Source organism: Ursus americanus, chromosome 4 (assembly GCF_024610735.1).
Source record: "Ursus americanus isolate L20-20 chromosome 4, mUrsAme1.1.p, whole genome shotgun sequence".
Lineage (NCBI taxonomy): Eukaryota > Metazoa > Chordata > Mammalia > Carnivora > Ursidae > Ursus > Ursus americanus.
Genome location: NC_142130.1, coordinates 33,136,055 through 33,153,679, shown reverse-complemented (window position 1 = coordinate 33,153,679; position 17,625 = coordinate 33,136,055). Strand labels below are relative to the sequence as shown.

Genomic DNA, 17,625 nt, shown 5'->3' with positions numbered 1-17,625 from the left:
ACATTGACAAGGTGGCTGAGAATTGTTGATAAAATTACCCAAAAACATTATTAAAAAGGACCATCAGAGAAGTGTTCTCAAATTGATAAATTGGACTTCATCAAAATTAAAAACCTCTATGCTGCAAAAAATGATATTGTCAGAAAAGTGAAAAGAAAACCCACAGAATGGGAGAAAATGTCTGCAAATGGTCTGAGAGAGGACTAGGGTCCAGACTATAGGAAGAAACTCCCAACCGATTTTAAAATGGTCAAAAGATCCGAACGGGCTTTTCCCAATGTGAAAAGATACTCAACATCATTAGCTAGAAAATGCAAATCAAAACCACTTGGGACGCCACTTCATGTCCACGAGGCTGGCCATCATCACAACAGACATCCACAGTGAGTGCTGGGGAGGCCCCGAGGAATGGGAGCGTTCGCACGTCGCTGGTGGCACTACGAGACGGCCAGCCGCTTTGGAAAGCAGTCTGACGATTCCTCAAAGGTTAAAAACAGAGCTACCCTATAACCCAGGAACTCCAAGAGAATGTAAAACACGCCCACGCGAAAACGCGTGCCGGAACGCTCACAGTAGTGTAACAAAGGTGCGAAAGCCCCACACGTGCAGTAACTGAGGAAAGCATGAACTGGATGTGGCGCGTGCACACGAGGGGGTGTCACCAGCCACACAGAGGGATGGAGCCCCAACACAGCCTACAACAGGGAGGAACCGTGAAAACGGTATGCAGAGCAAAAAACACAAAAGGCCGCGGATTGTAGGATTTCATAGGCAAAGCCGCAGAGACAGAAAGTAAGTTAGTGGTTGTCAGAGGCTGGGAGGAGGAGAGTCCGGGGAGCAAGTGCTGATGAGCACCGGCTTTCTTTCTGGGGTGCTGGAAGCGTTCTGGAATCAGACCGCGGTGCTGGCTACACGACTCTGTAAATATACTAAAGCCACTGAATTGTACACATTGAATGGGCAAATTGCATAGAATGTGAATTATAGCTCCATAAAGCTGTTTAAACAAGGGGGAGGAAGAGTTGCTCTTGCGGAACGTCTGGACCGGGGTGAAGAAGGTAGTATTTTCACCTTCCAGAAACTGTGTGATTGAGGCAGGTATGGAGGCATGGGGTGGGCTGCAGGGGACGGAGGGACATGGATGGACAGAGAAGTCCCTGAGCTGTGTGTGGAAGCGGCTGGTGGCAAGAGCAGCTCCTGGGAGATGTACCAGAAAAAAAGTGGGGCTATACAGCTGGAGGAACGGCTTGGGGATCACGAGAGCAGAGGGGCCTCCGGAGGGGCTCCGTTACCGTCCGGCCTTACTGTGCCACAGAAGAGCCCAGGCCTTGCAGGCCCTTCCGCCCTCTACGGGTGCAGTCCTGTGAAGGGGGGACTCACTCGAGCGTTCGCCACGTGGTGCTGAGGAATCCAGGCTCTCTGAGGAGGATGAGGACAACGACTCGGTGGCCGGCTCAGCGTAGCTCCTATGGCCCAGCGCTCTGTCACTTCCCCTAGACTGGGGAGCCGAGGCTGAGAAGTGGGCCAACACTGAAGTGTTCACAGCTTCAGGATAGGAAGCAGAGCTTCCTGTCACATCTGCGAATGTCTTGCTGTTGGTCAAGAACCCGCGCGCTGTGCTGTCTCCACTTCTGCCCGACGGGACGGACCTGGACACAGCCTCGGTCCAAGACGTGGGGCTTCCGTTCTCTGCCTCCAAGCTGCTGGCAAGCTGGTCTCCTCCCAAGGCTGTAAGGGGTCAGGGAAACAAAGGCCATGGCATGGATGTGGAAGAGATTCCCCAATAACCAAGACGTGAGTCCTCTTTAAGCAAAGATTCCCTTCGCAAGGACCTTGTAGAGTATTTATTATATGTGTAACCTGACGGGCATTTTCAGAGTCTAAATAATTATTTCAAAACTCTTCAGTGTCAATAAGATAGCAATACTAAAAATAAGCATTGGCGAAGAAGGGAGCTTTCAAAGAGAACGTGCAAAGTAGCAGCGTAACTTATAGGCTTGAGGGTTTTATTCTCTTCCCCCAAAACTGGTCAAGGGACGGAGTGTGTTATGTCCCACAAACACGATGTGCCTACATATAGTGCTTGGTCAGAAGCATTCTTCTCAAGCAATTCCATTATTAATAAAGGTAATTCGAATTTTTAGGTACAGCAAACAAAAAATAAACTATAGGGCGTATACTGAAAACGATGCATTTGGAGGAATACATTTATATGTGCACATTATTTTGGAAGAATGAGCTGTACGTAAACTAACTCCAGCTAGTCTGAAAGAGCAGGCCAGCTCTCCCTGAGGACAATCCGCAGGTGGTAAGCGGCCATCCACGGTGCCGGCTCCAAGGCCGAGCTCTCAACTCTGCTGCCAGCAAGTGACACGAACGCACCCTTACTTCTTCAAGCCTCTGAGCCTTAGTGTCCTTGTCTGCAAAGAAGTAGGAGGCATGGTGCCTGTCTGACGAACTTCACAATGTTTTCATGAGGATGGAAATCAAAATGTGATAATGAGGTATACCAGATAAAGGAGATGGTGCTAGCTAAGGAGACACCTTGTTTTTTTATTTTTTTGAGATGGCAAACGGTCTTGAAGCCATCTTTCAAGACAATCCAACAATTTTTAAATGTCCATAACAGACCAAGTAAAGATTAAATACTTACTTGGGGAATCATTTTGCCAGAATCCCACGGAGACCCCGGAAGATGTGAGGCCAAATCCATATTCTGTGGACGGCTCGATGAATTCCCCAACACTTGGGTTCCGGATTACTTCACTGTTTCTTCGCAACTCTGCCTCAAAGGGTGAAGAATGGGCTGATACTGAAGTCCTGGCAATTTCAGAGTCCTTGCGGAAACTCTCTGTCTCATTTAGAGGCCGCAGACTGACGGTTAAAGACTGGAGTGTCCCTGGGACACCACTGGGGAGCGTGGTGGCAACGTGCACGCTCTCTGTCCGACTCGCCAAGGCACTTGGGAGAATAGTGGGGTTGTTTAGCTCCTCTGTGCTTCCAGAAGCTAAAATGGAAGAAAATATGCTTAAAGAATGCTCAGGGGTTTAAGAAAATCAGGGCTGTATCTAGATACAAATAATGCTTATTACATTTTTTTTTTGGATAAATCTAGATAATGTGGACCTAAATACAGATAAACACATCACTCTCTCTTCACGGGTATAGAAGTGGTGAGGTCCCTCACCAAGAACAATGGAAAGCTTTGGCTCTGGCTGAAAGGAAGATGGGAGAAAGCCTCTAGACATTCTTTGCCTTGGTTTTTACAGAGGAAGGAAAAACCTTCTACTCTGGAATTCCAGCTTAGAGATTATACAGGGGTAGGCCATTGTGATAAGGTACAGGTTTTTGTTTTGTTTTATTTTAGCAATGTAACCCTTTTGCTCAAATGCTATTGTAGATTAAAACCCATGTATATAAATGAATAAAAGTCAGGCGGTTCCAGGAGCCCAGCCGCCAGGTCACCCCTGGGGATGCCAGGGCTCTGCAGACCACAATGGAAATAATACTACTAGCCTAGAATAATAATTCCTGGCCTTGTCCCCATCAAAGGTTCTTTATTATTTCCCACCTCATGGCCACATAAATGTGATGTTTTGAAAGACTATTAACTGAACTGCATTTAAGAAGTAACAGAGCTTCTAGTCAGCAGGAGATACTCAGTGTTACCCCACTGATTTGATTTAATTCCATCCAAAAGCGAGTAGGCTCCATTACTATAGTCAGTGTCATTAGGCTTTGGAGACCAGCTCTCAAGCTTACGTACTACCCCACTGGACCCCTGGGAGATCAAGGACTCGAGGCTGGGAACACTTTTTCTGATGAAAGGGATGGCAGACACTGGATTAATTGTCAAGAACCTCAAAAATTGAATTATAGGCCATTTTGGTCAAAATATGCAGTCTGTTCCCCAGAAGTAAGGTGGCTTGCTGATGGCTCCCTTCCACAAAGAACTTTCCACAGGACTCCCTGAGAACTGGCCTCCGGAAGGGCACACTGACGTCCTCATTCCAAACAGGAATAAACCGCAGGAAAGCATGGTGAGTGGGAAGAAACATGGCTGGCGAGATCCAAAGGCAAGAAAAAACATTTTTCTTTTTAAGCCAAAAATAATAAAAAGTACTCTATACCTTCATAATGAAAGGTTTCAAGCTGTTATTTATGACCCAGAAAGGGAAGAATTAAGTTCTCATTATAAATGGTCCCTTAAAGGGACACCTGGGTGTCTCAGTCAGTTGACTGTCTGACTCTTGGTTTGGGTTTGGGTCTTGATCTCAGGGTGGTGAGACTGAGCCCCACATCAGGCTCCATGCTCAGTGCAGAGTCTGCTTGAGATTCTTTCCCCCTCCCTCTCCCTCTTCCTCTGCTCCTCCCCCTGCTTGCACTCTCTCTAAAATGGATACGTACAATCTTAAAAAAAAAAAAAAAAGTCCTTTGAAGACCAGTCCTATGTGCAGTTGTGACCAAAAGCACAAATAAATATTAAATATAATTAGAGAGCGAGCGAGCACAGGAAACACAAAGGTTCCTCCTCTTGTCCAAACCATGGAACCAGCTATACCTAGAACACAGCCCACAGCTCTGCTCACTGGGCCTTCAGGAAAGCAGAATGAAGATGCAAGCAATCCGTACAGCTAGTCATTAAAACACAAAAAAATCGACTGGAACCCAAAAATAGAGTCCTAGCCTACTTAAACACACCCTTACTCAAAAACAAAACCAGACAAGCATAAATGCATTAGCATAAAAAAAAGGAACACATAATATAGATATGCCCCAAATCCTCACTCACCCCTTAGCTCTCAGCCTACTGTCATTAGAACCATCGTCTGAATCTGCCAACTTCCAACCTCTTCAGTTGCTGGGTGCTCTTTCAGAGCACTTTTGTTCCTAGCCAGCTGATGATTTCATCAACTCACTGTACAGTGGCCGTTACATTGGACTCAGCCTGAACACCTGTATAGCAGATCAATGGCCACAGAAAGACAATTACGGAAGTCACCAATGCTGAAAGCCACAAAAGGACAATGGCTATGTTGTCCCTGACCAAGGCTCCGTGGAACACTGCTTCATCATCCCACCGTCACTATTAAAAGCTGCCATTTACCGACCAAGTACGATGTGCCAGTATCTTATATACACCCTTATACGTTGTGCTAAGTAAGTCCTTGATATACATAATCTCACCGAACCCTCACAGTAAAGCTACGAAGCAGTGAATACTTTGATACACGTGGTGCCTCTTAACAAAAAGAGAGAGTGGTTGGTCAAACTCATCTATAGTCACCACTTGCACTATTCTCCCTGCTGAATACATCTAGGGAGAAATTTGCCATGTTTCTAATCAGCAGTCCAGCAATATTGGTTATTTAATAACTGCCATCCCTTGCTCATTTCTACCCTTGAAGCACCTATTCAAAAATGGGAAGACCATCCATTTGGGAGCAGAAACAAGCCAGGTTCCCTAATCTTTATAACAGGAGGTAGAAAGAACGCCCACCCATCTGGTAAAAGTATATGCGGTACTCTCCAATCCCAACACAAAAACGCTGGGACCTCAGGCATGCAGCAAATATTCAACCCTGGCTTGACTGCTGTCCAGAACCTGCCAAAAATCTAGCTGAAGCAGCTGATAGTTGAGGAAGATAGCCTAGATCTACAATCTCGAGTCATTTATGCTCTCTTCCTTTGCAAAGTGAAATCACCACAAAGCAATGTACCTGGACCACATTGGCTCAGCTACCCACAGAAATACTTTCATGAGTTGAGATCCATTATTACACCCTGAGCTCCTACAGAGAATCTATATAAAATACCGCTTTTTAAAGAACATTAGCACAATTTCCTCAAAATAGCAATTGGTGGCATTTTCTATTTCGATTCTCAACATTCCTTACATAAACAGTCGTCTTAGAGTTCACGGCCCCCAACACGCTCATGCCTATGGACGAAATTGTCTGCTTACTTTATCTGACAATGGTCTTGCGCCCCACCCAGTTTCCCTTTGTGCCCTGGTTTCCAGGAAGCTCAGGACTAAATTTAGTGCTCAATTGTAGCCATTCTCACCCGATTCAACATATACATATTTCTTTCTGCCTTCAAAAGAGAACTTTTTCTTTGTTAGTTGCTTTACTGACTTATTTTCCCCCCCAATGATCAAATAGCACATGGTCCTTACAGAACATATGGAAAGTACAGAAAGCTATAAAGCAACAGAAAAATCATTTCAAATGTCTTCTGGTCTCTTTTTAAAAATCTGATTAAGTGGTCTGGGCCTGTACCTGCTTTAAGGCATACATTTCGGGCCTATAATTTATTTGTGGGAGCAGGGAACCCCTGGCTAGCCAGGCCTCAGATGAGGTTATGCTGCACACCTGTTTCTCTGTAGCAGAGCGAGGAGGGACAGGAGCACAGAACACCGGGGCTGGATGTGTTTGGAATAACAGAGGCAGGAGCTAGAAAGGGTCTTTAGGATCAGCTAGTCTAATTTCATGTTTCTCATAGGGAGCCCCATCCTCCCCGGGCCAGGCTCTCAGGGGCTGTGTGAAAGCTCACTTTGAGGGGAGCACAGCTCATCTGACTGGTCTAAGTGCCAGGACTTTCGCTGGGTCGCATTTATTGGTGGACAGAGGCGCCAAGTGGCCAAGTGTCAACAGGCAACCCCCCCACGCTCCCCCTTTGCTTCCCTTCTACAGAGTGCCAGTGGGGCGAGGTGCCTCCAGGTCTGCCTCTGGCAAGTCCTGCCGGCTCTCTCAGCGCTCAGACTGCAAGCCCCCCTGTCCTGCGGTCAGGCTCAGGCAGCGATAGGAAGCTCTCGGGGTCTAGGTTTAAGGGCGGGTGGGAGGTATGCCAGAGCTCAGGTGAGCAGGTGAGCAGTTACGAACACAGCTTTAAAAGTGAAAGCAGAACTATGTTTCCCACGTGGCTTCAGGTGTCTGCAGGGAAGGGGGAGGCTGGCCCCAGATGGGTCATTTAACATGCCCTCATTTAACAGCACCTAGAGCCCTCGCATCTAGTTTTTGGAAGCAGGTAACTCCTGGCTCGCCAAGCCTTAGATAAGGAAGGTGGGCCTCAACCTAGCACAGAATACCCAGGTCAGTAAAAAGGAAGAGAAATGCTCAGTGAAAGACTCAAGGAGTAGGAAAGATATGGAAGAACTCTTCAAAAACTAAAAGTATAAGGGTATTTTTTTTTTTTAAGATTTTGCTTTTAAGTAGCCCCTACACCCAATGTGGGGCTCGAACTTACGACCCTGAGATCAAGAGTCGCATGCTCCACTGACTGTGTGAGTCAGGCACCCCTAAAAGTATAAGGTTCTAAAAGAATGAATGCTCAAGGAGCTTGAGGGCCAACTAATTTTTTTAATGTTGAAAAATCTAGGTGACAACACAGTCAAGTCCAGTGAAGTTGGAAACATCGGCTGACTTTCAAAATATAAACCACAGTAGTGGGCTCAATTTAAATTCTAAATATTACATGACCTTGACCAGAATCAAAGTGTAGCTTCTTAGAAAATGCTTCCTTTCTACCATTTAGTGAAGTTGGTTATAAATCACTGAACCACAGACCTTTGAAGCTAGAAATGGGCTCATAGCTTTTATCCAATCTAACCAATGTTTAAGAATAATCTTAAAAGGAATCTCCTAAAAACATGAATCATAAATTATATACATACCCAGTCAGCAGAAACTGTATGCAGAGTACATAAAGGAGGAATTGGCTGCTTTAAATGGGCGTTCCAGAAAGGACGCCCAGGTTCCGTTTTTGCTTTGGTGACATAAACCCAAACCCCTAGTCTTTCAAAGTATCTCTAAATCCCGACCTATGAAAACATGGAAATGGCAATTCTGGAAGCAACCTAACCCCTATTTCCAAGAATATTTCCAGCCCTCTCTGTCCTGCTTCCTCAGGCATGCGGATGAAAACACACACAGCATGCACAGACTCTGAATAAAACCTCAAAGAAGAGAAAAGTTGGACAGAGTTTCTAGCATTTTCTTAGGCCCGCGGCTAGAGGAGCCCAGTGATACTGGGGCACATGCTAATCCCCATTACCTACCAACTGTACCTTGTTCTGGGATGGCAGGGACCCTAAGAGAAGTGATAGACACAGCCTGTGTCCTCGAGAGGATCACAGTCCCTCTGGGTAGATAGGTTCTGGACACCCTAGTGTGAAGGGGTGGGCAGCACGGAGGCTCAGAGGGCTGAGAACGCGCCTGCTGGAACGGATGTCTGCATGGGGCCTGAGCTGATGACTAGACGCCCAAGAGGCAGAGAGGCGAGTCCTCCGCCGCTGCAGCCTTGTCGACACCGGCACTGTGCGTTGTTGTTTTTTTAAATGATACCTAGATAAATGATACCTAGATAAAAGATAGCTACGTTATCTTTGCCATTGCAAGAAACGATTTTGCAATGATGAAGAAACACAAATCTAACTCTTAATCAAATGACGCAACGCTCACCATTTCACTCACCCCAGAGTGTGGCCTCTTGTGCAAGGAGACACACCAACAACACTTAGTGTACGTGGGGGGAGGGGGGACAAGCAGGGGATGGCGGACACAAAGGGCCTAGAGCGGCCACCAGACCAACTCTTACGTTCCTCCTTACGCAGCTAAAGAAAACATATTTTCAAGATGGACGTCAGGACGAAGATACATTGTACAGATGGTACTTCTGCCCCCAAATACTTTGCATTTGTCCTTAACGTCTTTTCCCGGCCGCCCCCGTGACAGGGATGTTACTAGCGAGCTGTCCGCTTCTCCTGCTTCTATTCCGGATGACTTCCGCGTGGCAGGCTGGGATAGGAGCACTCACCAGAGGAGGACTCCGAGGGAGGGGGGTAAGCCGGGGTCCTGGAGAAAGGCAGCCAGGAGAGCGCCGGTCCGGAGGCGTTTCTCTTCCCGGAGAGTGTGATCTCTTCTCCCATCTCCAGAGCAGGAAGAGGAGACTGGCCTAAAACCCAAGTGGCAGTCACTTGGCTACGCACGGTCGCTTCTTCTGGGAGCTCCTTCTCTCCCGCCGGGGAACCCCGGGATGCTGCACCCTCCGAGTGAGAAGGGGCAGTTCTTCCTTCGGACCCCGAGCTGGATGGCAAGTGACGCGTTCCCAAAGCTGCAAGCAGACGGCAACAATTACAATCCCGCCAGCAGACTTCCGAATGTCGGAGTCACGGGCAGTGCGCTCGCCTCTGACCTCTCGGAGAAGAGATGAGGAGCAATCATTCATTCTAGGAAAAATTCACTCCTGAATGAGAGACCGCAAACCAAGACAAAGCCTGTGTTCAGATCTCACCCACAAAGACAGCATTTTTAGTGGTCAAATTATTATAAAAGGGGCACAATGAAGCTAAGAATCAGACGATATGAAATCAAAGATCTGATTCTGATCACCATGACTCGTGACTCACATTCCACAAAGCTGGTCTCAGGATTGACTTGAAGTCAACATAAACAAAATTTCCAGTGTCTGCATGACCAACACACCCAGGCGGCATCCTGCCTGTGCAGTTCTAAGCTCTATGTCCATCACTCATGAGTGGAACATAAAATACTGTCGCTCGTACTCTTTATAGAATTGAGTCCCCCAGCCCGACTTTCTGGAACTAGCTCGTGAAACCATGGAGTCATCTTTGATGGCTTCATCCTCTACTTTGAGGCTGTTACCAGGTCGTATCAATTTTCCTTTGTGAGGAGTCTTTACCGATCCCTTCCTCTCCGCCCCAAGGCCACCAGGCCATGGATCTGAGCACCTGGCATCTGCCTGGGTGGTCCCCCTGACTCCAGGTTCACTCTGTCCCATCTCCCACCCCAGACATCTTCTACCTGCCTGCCAGCTGGATCCTCCCCAAATTCGCTTTGATCATGTCACTGCCCCTGTTCGAAAACCTTCGGTGACGCTTCCCACCACACCAAATCCAAACTGCCAGGTTTTCTCAGTCCTCCATGACTGCCCCTAACCCCAACCACACAACTGTCCTCTCCTCCTTGTGTCATCAACATCCCCCCCGTGGGAAGCTGCTGGCCTTCCCACTCCACAAAGAGACCAAGCTTCTCTTCTTTCCTCACATGGTCTGCGCGTCCCGCTCCTCAGCTACCCCTCCCACCCTGCTCAGATGCACAGACCACTCAAATCCCAACTCGAAAACCTATTAGCTGTTTGACCTAGACATAGCAGATTAATTAACTTCCCTACCTCCAGTTTTCAAATTCCTAAAATGAGGATAATGTGACCTCATTGGCTTGCTGTGAGAATGGAGGGAAGAGGTGTGGTGGTATGCAGCAGGTACCTAATTGGTGCCGGTTTTCTTTGTCTTCCCTTCCTCCGTCAAATCTTGTACATCCAGCCCCAGCCCCTTTTGAAACCTTCTGCGAAAAGTCCCAAGCCACGGAGCTGTGCAGATTGAAGCAGGAACCACCAGTGGAGCCACGTGCACACGAATGCAGCTGTGTGGCCCACAGGACCTGGTACCTCTGAGACTGTGGAACGTGGCACGGGCACCAGTGTCGCTCGGATTCAGTCTCACCACGGAATGTCTATTCCACGGGACTGCTCAGGCCTCCGGCAAATCTGCACCCTCACCTGGTCTATGCTGCTAACTCGCTTAATCACAGTGTGCCACGGAGGGAGCCAAAGCCACAGGTCTGACCCACAGCCCAGGACTCTCGGATGGGCATCAGGGAAGAGGGAGAGGCAGAAACTTCATTTTCCAGGAGGGGACATACACGCACAAAACGGACATCACTGGCACAAACTCACCTATGGTGACGCTCTGGGAAGTCAGAGCTGTTGCTGTGTCAGCCCCAAAGGGGGAAATGGTGACATCTGTCTTCCCAGAAGAGTCATTTCTTTCCCTAGCATCTGCTGCTTCAGTTTGTGGAGTGACGTTTTCTGGAGCGTCTGAAGAAGTGTAGCTCTTTCTGGGGATCTGAGTCCTCACACCCTCCTCGGAGACCATGGTGGAAAAGTTCATTTGGTTCTGATCAAAGGTGACGTTTTCTATGTGGGGTTCAGTGTTACTTTCTGGCCAACTGTTCCTTTCAGCAACTGGAACAATAAGAAAATGAATCAGTGAGAACTTGCAGGCTTCTGAAAGAGAAGGAAACCTTCAGAAAAGCCACGAGCAGAAGTTATCAGTAAAGAAGTGGATTCAGGTCGAATAATTTCACCTTTCTCTTTTTCCCCAAGGGAATTATTCTGACAATCCAGTGGGAGAAATTATGAAGTAACAATACTATGTAGGATTGAATTTTACAGGAAGGGGGATAAATGATGAAAACCGCTAAAAGAGATCAGTGCGGGGCTCGGGAGAGCTCCTGAGGCTCAGGTGTCTGGGCGGGCTCAGGAAGGGGCCTGGGGGATTCGGGTCAGGCGTAAGCGCAGGCAAGGAAGCACTTCTAAGCATCAAGGTTGTGCCCTGTGTTTTCTGTGCGGTAGGAGTTAGCTGGCAGCTCTCCATCCTGAAATCTACTCTTGCAGGCCGGGGGTGGGGGCTGGGACATGTGTAATTCTGGAAAACCTGTGAAGATCTGGCCATATTACCAAAGCCTTAGTAACATAAATAGGTTTGGTGCAGTGATTTAGTTTTCTTTGAATTCATGCTAAGGAAATACTCAAGAATGTGGACAAAAACGTAGCTGCACTGATATTTATGACGTCATTGTTTATAACAGCAAAAAAGGAAGGAAGGAAGGAACAAACAACACTGAAAATCCTACAGCAGATCAATTAAACCAGCTGCAGTATATCTATATGAAAGGACACTATGAGGTATTAAAATAATGTTATAAGATAAAATAAAGAAAGATATTCTATAGGTGTTACTGAATTAAAACAACAGGTTTCAAAATACAATTGAGTATGATCTCATTTTGTTTAAAAAAAAAAAAAAGAACAGCAATCATGTATATGTGTGCGTGCCAATCACTGATATAAGCTCTCAGCGTGCCCTCATTTGTTCAATCTTGCACAACGTCGAGGTGGGTGCTCTCACTCTCCCCACTTTGCACGGGAGGCAGGGGAGGCACGGGGGGGGGGGGGGTTCATGCTCCTTGCCCAGGTCATCAGGCAGCCTGCTCCCAGCCCAGGTCCCTGAGCTCTCACAGTACCCAGTGGGCAGGACAAAGTGTGTTGTAGCAAATCCTCTGGGTCCCCCTCATCTCCAGTGCAGGGGTGCCGAGGAAAGGTCGCTTATTCGTATGGACTGTTATTTGACATTTATAAATCAGGGATGGATGCAGATTAGTCAGAAAATATACTGAAGTGATTATTTTCTCCCATATTGCCCAAGATGGTGGCAAAGAGGGCATGGGTTACAAACGTCAGGATCCTGTGAAAGCTGTTGGGGAAACTGGGCACGGAGGTAATCATTGGTGGTGTCAAGTGTCATTTGTCAAGGCAGGGGGTTCAGAGTCAGAGCAGATAAGTGGGACACCCGAGTCCAACCCAAGAAGGCTGCCTTGCTACTCTGATGACGTCTGCACATGACCCAGAAACGACTTGGAAGCCAGAGCCCGCCACTGCTGGGGTGCCAGCTCCTGAAGATCACACCAAAAGAACATTCTAGGAGCCATTTCCCTGGACATCCAAACTAATATGGAAGTGAACATGAAATACAAGTGCTAATTGGAGGGCACGGAGTTTAATGAGTTTCTAGAGAAAGCAATGAGGACAAGGACCATTTAAAGTTATTGCTGATTCCATAGCTCCTTTAAAAACCTATTTTTATTTTCCTCATTTGGGAATGATATTCTCCTTTCTGCCTAGGATCAGGGGCTCTGGGCACTGTTGAGAAACCTCTGAGGGAATGAATGAAGTCACCTCTATCTGTACGAGTCAGGCAAAAAATGGCCAACCATCTGACCAGTAGAGGCTAAAGGCAGAACCAACAGTTTGGCTCAAAATATCACACACACCCATACACACACACTTTCCCAAAAAGAACAAGTTATCTTCTAGATCAGCACTGTCTAAGAGATGTATAAAGTAAGACACAAATGCAAGCTACCTATGTAACTTTATTTTAAAAAGTTACAGGCGAAATTAATTTCAATAAATATTTTATGTACTCTAACATATTTAAAATAGTAGCATTTCAATACGTAATTGATATAAAAATTATTGAGATACTTTGCCTTCTTTTTCTGGCATTGCACCCGTAAAATCCAGAGTATTACTGCAGCTGTACTTCGAGAGCACGATGGCCACATGTGGCTAGCGGCACAATACTGGACAACGCAGTTCTCGATCAGTGGTTCTCAGCATTTCCCCACTCTGGTCCCCTCCTACCAGAAGTGCGGCTCACTTATTGGGGTTGGAGGGGTGGTGATTTTAAAGTCTTCCAGAAGAGATTCTGACAAACTTTCCTAAGGGAACCCTTTTCTCCCCAAATCCCTTGAGAGTTGCTGTTTTCATGCTTCCTATTCTGTTTCCTGTAAGTGATAATTAACAGAAACTTCCTGAAGGGGGAGGGAAGTTGCCCAGGCATCGGGGCTCCTCTGGGGCCCAGCTCCAGACAGGCAAGGCCCATATTCAGCTGGAAATGGGATATGGAGGGGTGTTTCCAGGGGCAGCCGCCAAGTCCGTAAAGTTCAACTTGAGACTCTGGGGTTACAGAGACCAGAGACCCACCCACACAGCATGTTCCCTTTGTTCTTCCTATTTGAGCTGCAAGGCAAGCTGGCCTCCAGAGAGAAGGTGAAAGGGGTTGAGGATGCTTTCTCTCTCCTTGGGCACAATGAGAGAAATTAGTCTTAAAAGAAGTCAGAATAAAAGTGATTGTGGGGAGGTAGAAAGGACTGGAAACCCATACCCTGAAGCCGGTAAGCCATGAGCAGAGGAAGAAAACAAATTTCACTCTATTAGAGCCTTAAGATGAGTGCGAGCCTTGGCTATTGCTGAGCCTCTAAGACTCATATGGCTGTGTCTCTGAGGAAGCAGCACACGGCCCTCTTCAAGGAACTGGGAAGGTCCTTCGTCAGCTCAAGGAATTCCACTACAGCCCGCAAAAGGAACAGAAGGGCCACATAAAGACAAGACGCGGCTAGCACTGAGCCATGAGGTCTCCCTGGAGGGTCAGTGAAAGATGGAAGAAAGAAAAAAATGTGCACTATAAGCAAAAGAGAATGGCAGACAATAGTCTTGCGCTGTCCCAAATACCCTGCCACTACAAACTAAATATGCTAAATAACTTATTTTTTCAAAAAAAAAAATCTCCAAATGCATTCCTGAGTTTGCAAGCAAAGAATCAAACCTTCTAAGACCAAACATGAGCCAAGAGCTGGAATTCAGAGAAGCGAGCTAATTTCAGCTGCCCTGGGGCACCTGCTCAACTTTTGTGACCTTGAACTTCTGTTCTGATTACCATAAGGATAGGTACCATAGGAGACAGGAGACAGAACTCTTAAGGAGGGAGTCTGCAAGGAAACTCTTGTATAAAGAGTTATACAGGACTATACCATATCTATAATGCACACAGAAAAAAAATCTGCCCTGCAGAATGGGACAGCAGGGAAAAGTGGCCTTTAGATCTTGGTTTTAGGTAAAGGAAAGTAAATCTCACTCAAGAATTTGTAACCATACAGGTAGCCTTCAGTGTGGGTGTGCAGCATGATTTCACAATGCCTGTGTGGTCTAAACCTCGAGTCGAGGATATATTTTAAAATTGGCCCTGAACTTTGTGAATATACTAAAACCACTAAATTATATACTTTAAAAGGGTGAATTTTATGGCATGTAAATTATATCTCAAATACACATGCACGTATGTGCACACACATGACACACATATACCTCATCAATGGGAAGGAAAAGTGGTTCTGACATACGGCGCCTCCTGGTTGGCAGAAATAAATGTGAAAGCTCTCTAAATGAACATACCTTCAATCCAATTTTACCATTTATTGATACAATTCTAAGGAATAAGAGATCAATCACCATCAAAAGGCACAAAATACATAAGGAAAAAAGGCATCAATGGGCAAAAGTCAGCAACCTAGATAAGTAAAGACTTCAAATACTGGAATTATCAGTCAAAGAGTGTAAGTATATAAAACTACATGAAAAGAAATAAGAAACTGAAAATGAGAGAAAGAGAAACTATAAATAATGGCCAAAAGCTATGAAAGAATTCTAAATGGAAATTCTAGAAATGAATAAATTATAATAACTGAAATTAGGAAACTTAACAGATTAGATATGACTGGAAGAAGAACTAATAGTTACAAGACAGATGAGAGAATGCATAGATGATATAAAAAGACAGAAAACACAAAAAAGAGATGAAGAGACAAGGAAGACAGAGTAAGTCATATATATATATATATAACTGAGCTCTCAGTGGAGAAGAGAGAGAAATAGCAATATTCAAAAAGGTAATGGCTAAGAATTTTCGAGAGTGGATAAAACTGAATCAAGTAAACTAAGGAAGCCCAAAAAATCCTTAGGAGACTAAATAAAACAAAAATATAAACCTACATCATAGTCAAACTGCAGAAAACCACTGACAAAAGTAGGTCTTAAAAACAACCAGAGGGGAGAGGCATCTGGGTGGCTCAGTTGGTTAAGCATCCAACTCTTGATCTCAGCTCAGGTCTTGATCTCAGGGTTATGAGTTCAAGCCCCGTGCTTAGCACGGAGCCTACTTTAAAATAAATATATATAGAGAGGGGGGAAAATGACAATTCATCTACAGAAGATAACAATTAGACTAACAGCTGATTTCTCAACAGCAACAATGGAAGCCCAAAGACAGTGGGTAAATATTGTCAATGTGCTGAGAGAGGGAAAACTAGAATTGTATACTTAGTAAAACTATCTTTGAAAAATATCTTGAGACTATCTTTCAAAATATAAACATTTTCAAATATCAGTTTTATCAACTACCTCCACTGAAGGAAATTATGGAGAATTTATTTCAAGCAGAAGAAAAACAATGCTAGATGAAAGCCAGAAGAGGCAAGCAGATATAATAAGCAAAGAAAATGGTAAATATGTACATAAATCCAAAGCAACACTTAATTTATAAAATTATTTCTCATTTGTGGGATTAATAAAACAAGGTAGAGCAAATCCTGGAGAACAATAGCACATAAGTCCATAAGTCATGAGGGGATAATCAGAACCATGTCGTGTTGAAGAGTGACTTTAAATTGTGACAAAAGGGGCGCCTGGGTGGCACAGTGGTTAAGCGTCTGCCTTCGGCTCAGGGCGTGATCCCGGCGCTCTGGGATCGAGCCCCACATCAGGCTCCTCTGCTGGGAGCCTGCTTCTTCCTCTCCCACTCCCCCTGCTTGTGTTCCCTCTCTCGCTGGCTGTCTCTATCTCTGTCAAATAAATAAATAAAATCTTTAAAAAATAAATAAATAATAAATTGTGACAAAAATGCATTTTCATGTTCCCTAAAGAACAGAAAGACCCTAAAGAACAGAAAGAAGGTGTATCACTTCCAACTTGTAGAGCTTTCAATAATACGAAATTTCCATTGAGAGAAACCAATAAATATTGCCTAAAACCAAAATGATGACTCAGTGAGTAGAAATATAAGCATGTTATTTAGGGTATGGACAGAATTACTAAAAGAACCTGTTACACGGGTTGAAAGTGATTGATTCTGGGAAGCAGAAAATGATGATGGTAGGAGTGGTCAGGGTTTTTATAATAGCTTTATAAAACATATTCAATCTTTAAACTATGTATGAGTTTGATAAAAAATAAAATTTTAATTTAAAGAAGTTGGATAACAAGCCAGGGTAAATGTCTGCAGTGCATGATAAAAGTTTGGCATTCTTAATACACAAAGAAGTTTTTCAAATTCCTAAGACAGACATCTCACAGACAACATGAATATGTGAGTCACAAAAGAAAATGTATAATTGGAGAGTAAAAACATGACAGTATTGTTGGAAAGAAAGAAAATACAAATCCAAACGAGAAAAGACTTTTTAAACTTTTTATGTGTATTTATTTTTGCCTATCAAATTGGCAAAGACTCAAAAAATGATAAGCTGCCGTGTCATTGCAGGCACAGATGACAGGCACTCCCACACAGCTTTGGTAAGAATGTAACCGGCACAATCTCTCTGATGAGAAATTTAGCGATCCACTGCAAAAGCCTTAAAAATAGGCATATATTTCTACCCAGGAATTTCATTTCTGGAAATTAATAGCAAGGAAATTATTAAGGATGTGAGCAAAGTTTCAGGCACAGGGAAGTTTACCACAGCACTGTTTATAATAATGAAAATTGGAAACAACCTAAATTTCTGCAATAGGAAGTTGGTTAACTTAATAATGAGATAACAAAATTTTAAAGGGATGGCCGAAATATATTACTGATCGAATTTTAGATATACACGTACTATGCTCGACCTGTACTGTTAAGTGAAAACATAAATTAAAAAATGGTTTATACTATATAATCTTATGTTATTAAAAGTATATGTTTAAAAAATGCATCTCCTAGGCAAAAGAACAACAACAACAACCAAAGGTTGGTATCTTGGTAAATGGACTCCAGGTCTAGAAGCCACCTCGTGACGGGCTTTCTTGAGTCCCAAGACCTGCTCCCGGAGGCAGGTTAAGCCTGTAGACTTTCCACATAAAGGTGGCTCATGCAATCCGCTCAGC

The 17,625-nt window shown here is 44.9% G+C and overlaps 1 protein-coding gene across 1 annotated transcript in view; it reads right to left on the bottom strand.

Annotated features, from left to right (window-relative positions):
- HEG1 (heart development protein with EGF like domains 1) overlaps nt 1-17,625 on the bottom strand; it is an 86,127-nt gene that overhangs the window by 47,318 nt on the left and 21,184 nt on the right. Inside the window, exons 2-5 of the mRNA XM_045812760.2 lie at nt 10,759-11,046; nt 8,818-9,114; nt 2,654-3,007; nt 1,381-1,728 (exon numbers count right to left, since the gene is read on the bottom strand). Coding sequence (XP_045668716.2) covers nt 1,381-1,728; nt 2,654-3,007; nt 8,818-9,114; nt 10,759-11,046 — 1,287 coding nt within the window. The remainder of the gene's footprint in view (nt 1-1,380; nt 1,729-2,653; nt 3,008-8,817; nt 9,115-10,758; nt 11,047-17,625) is intronic.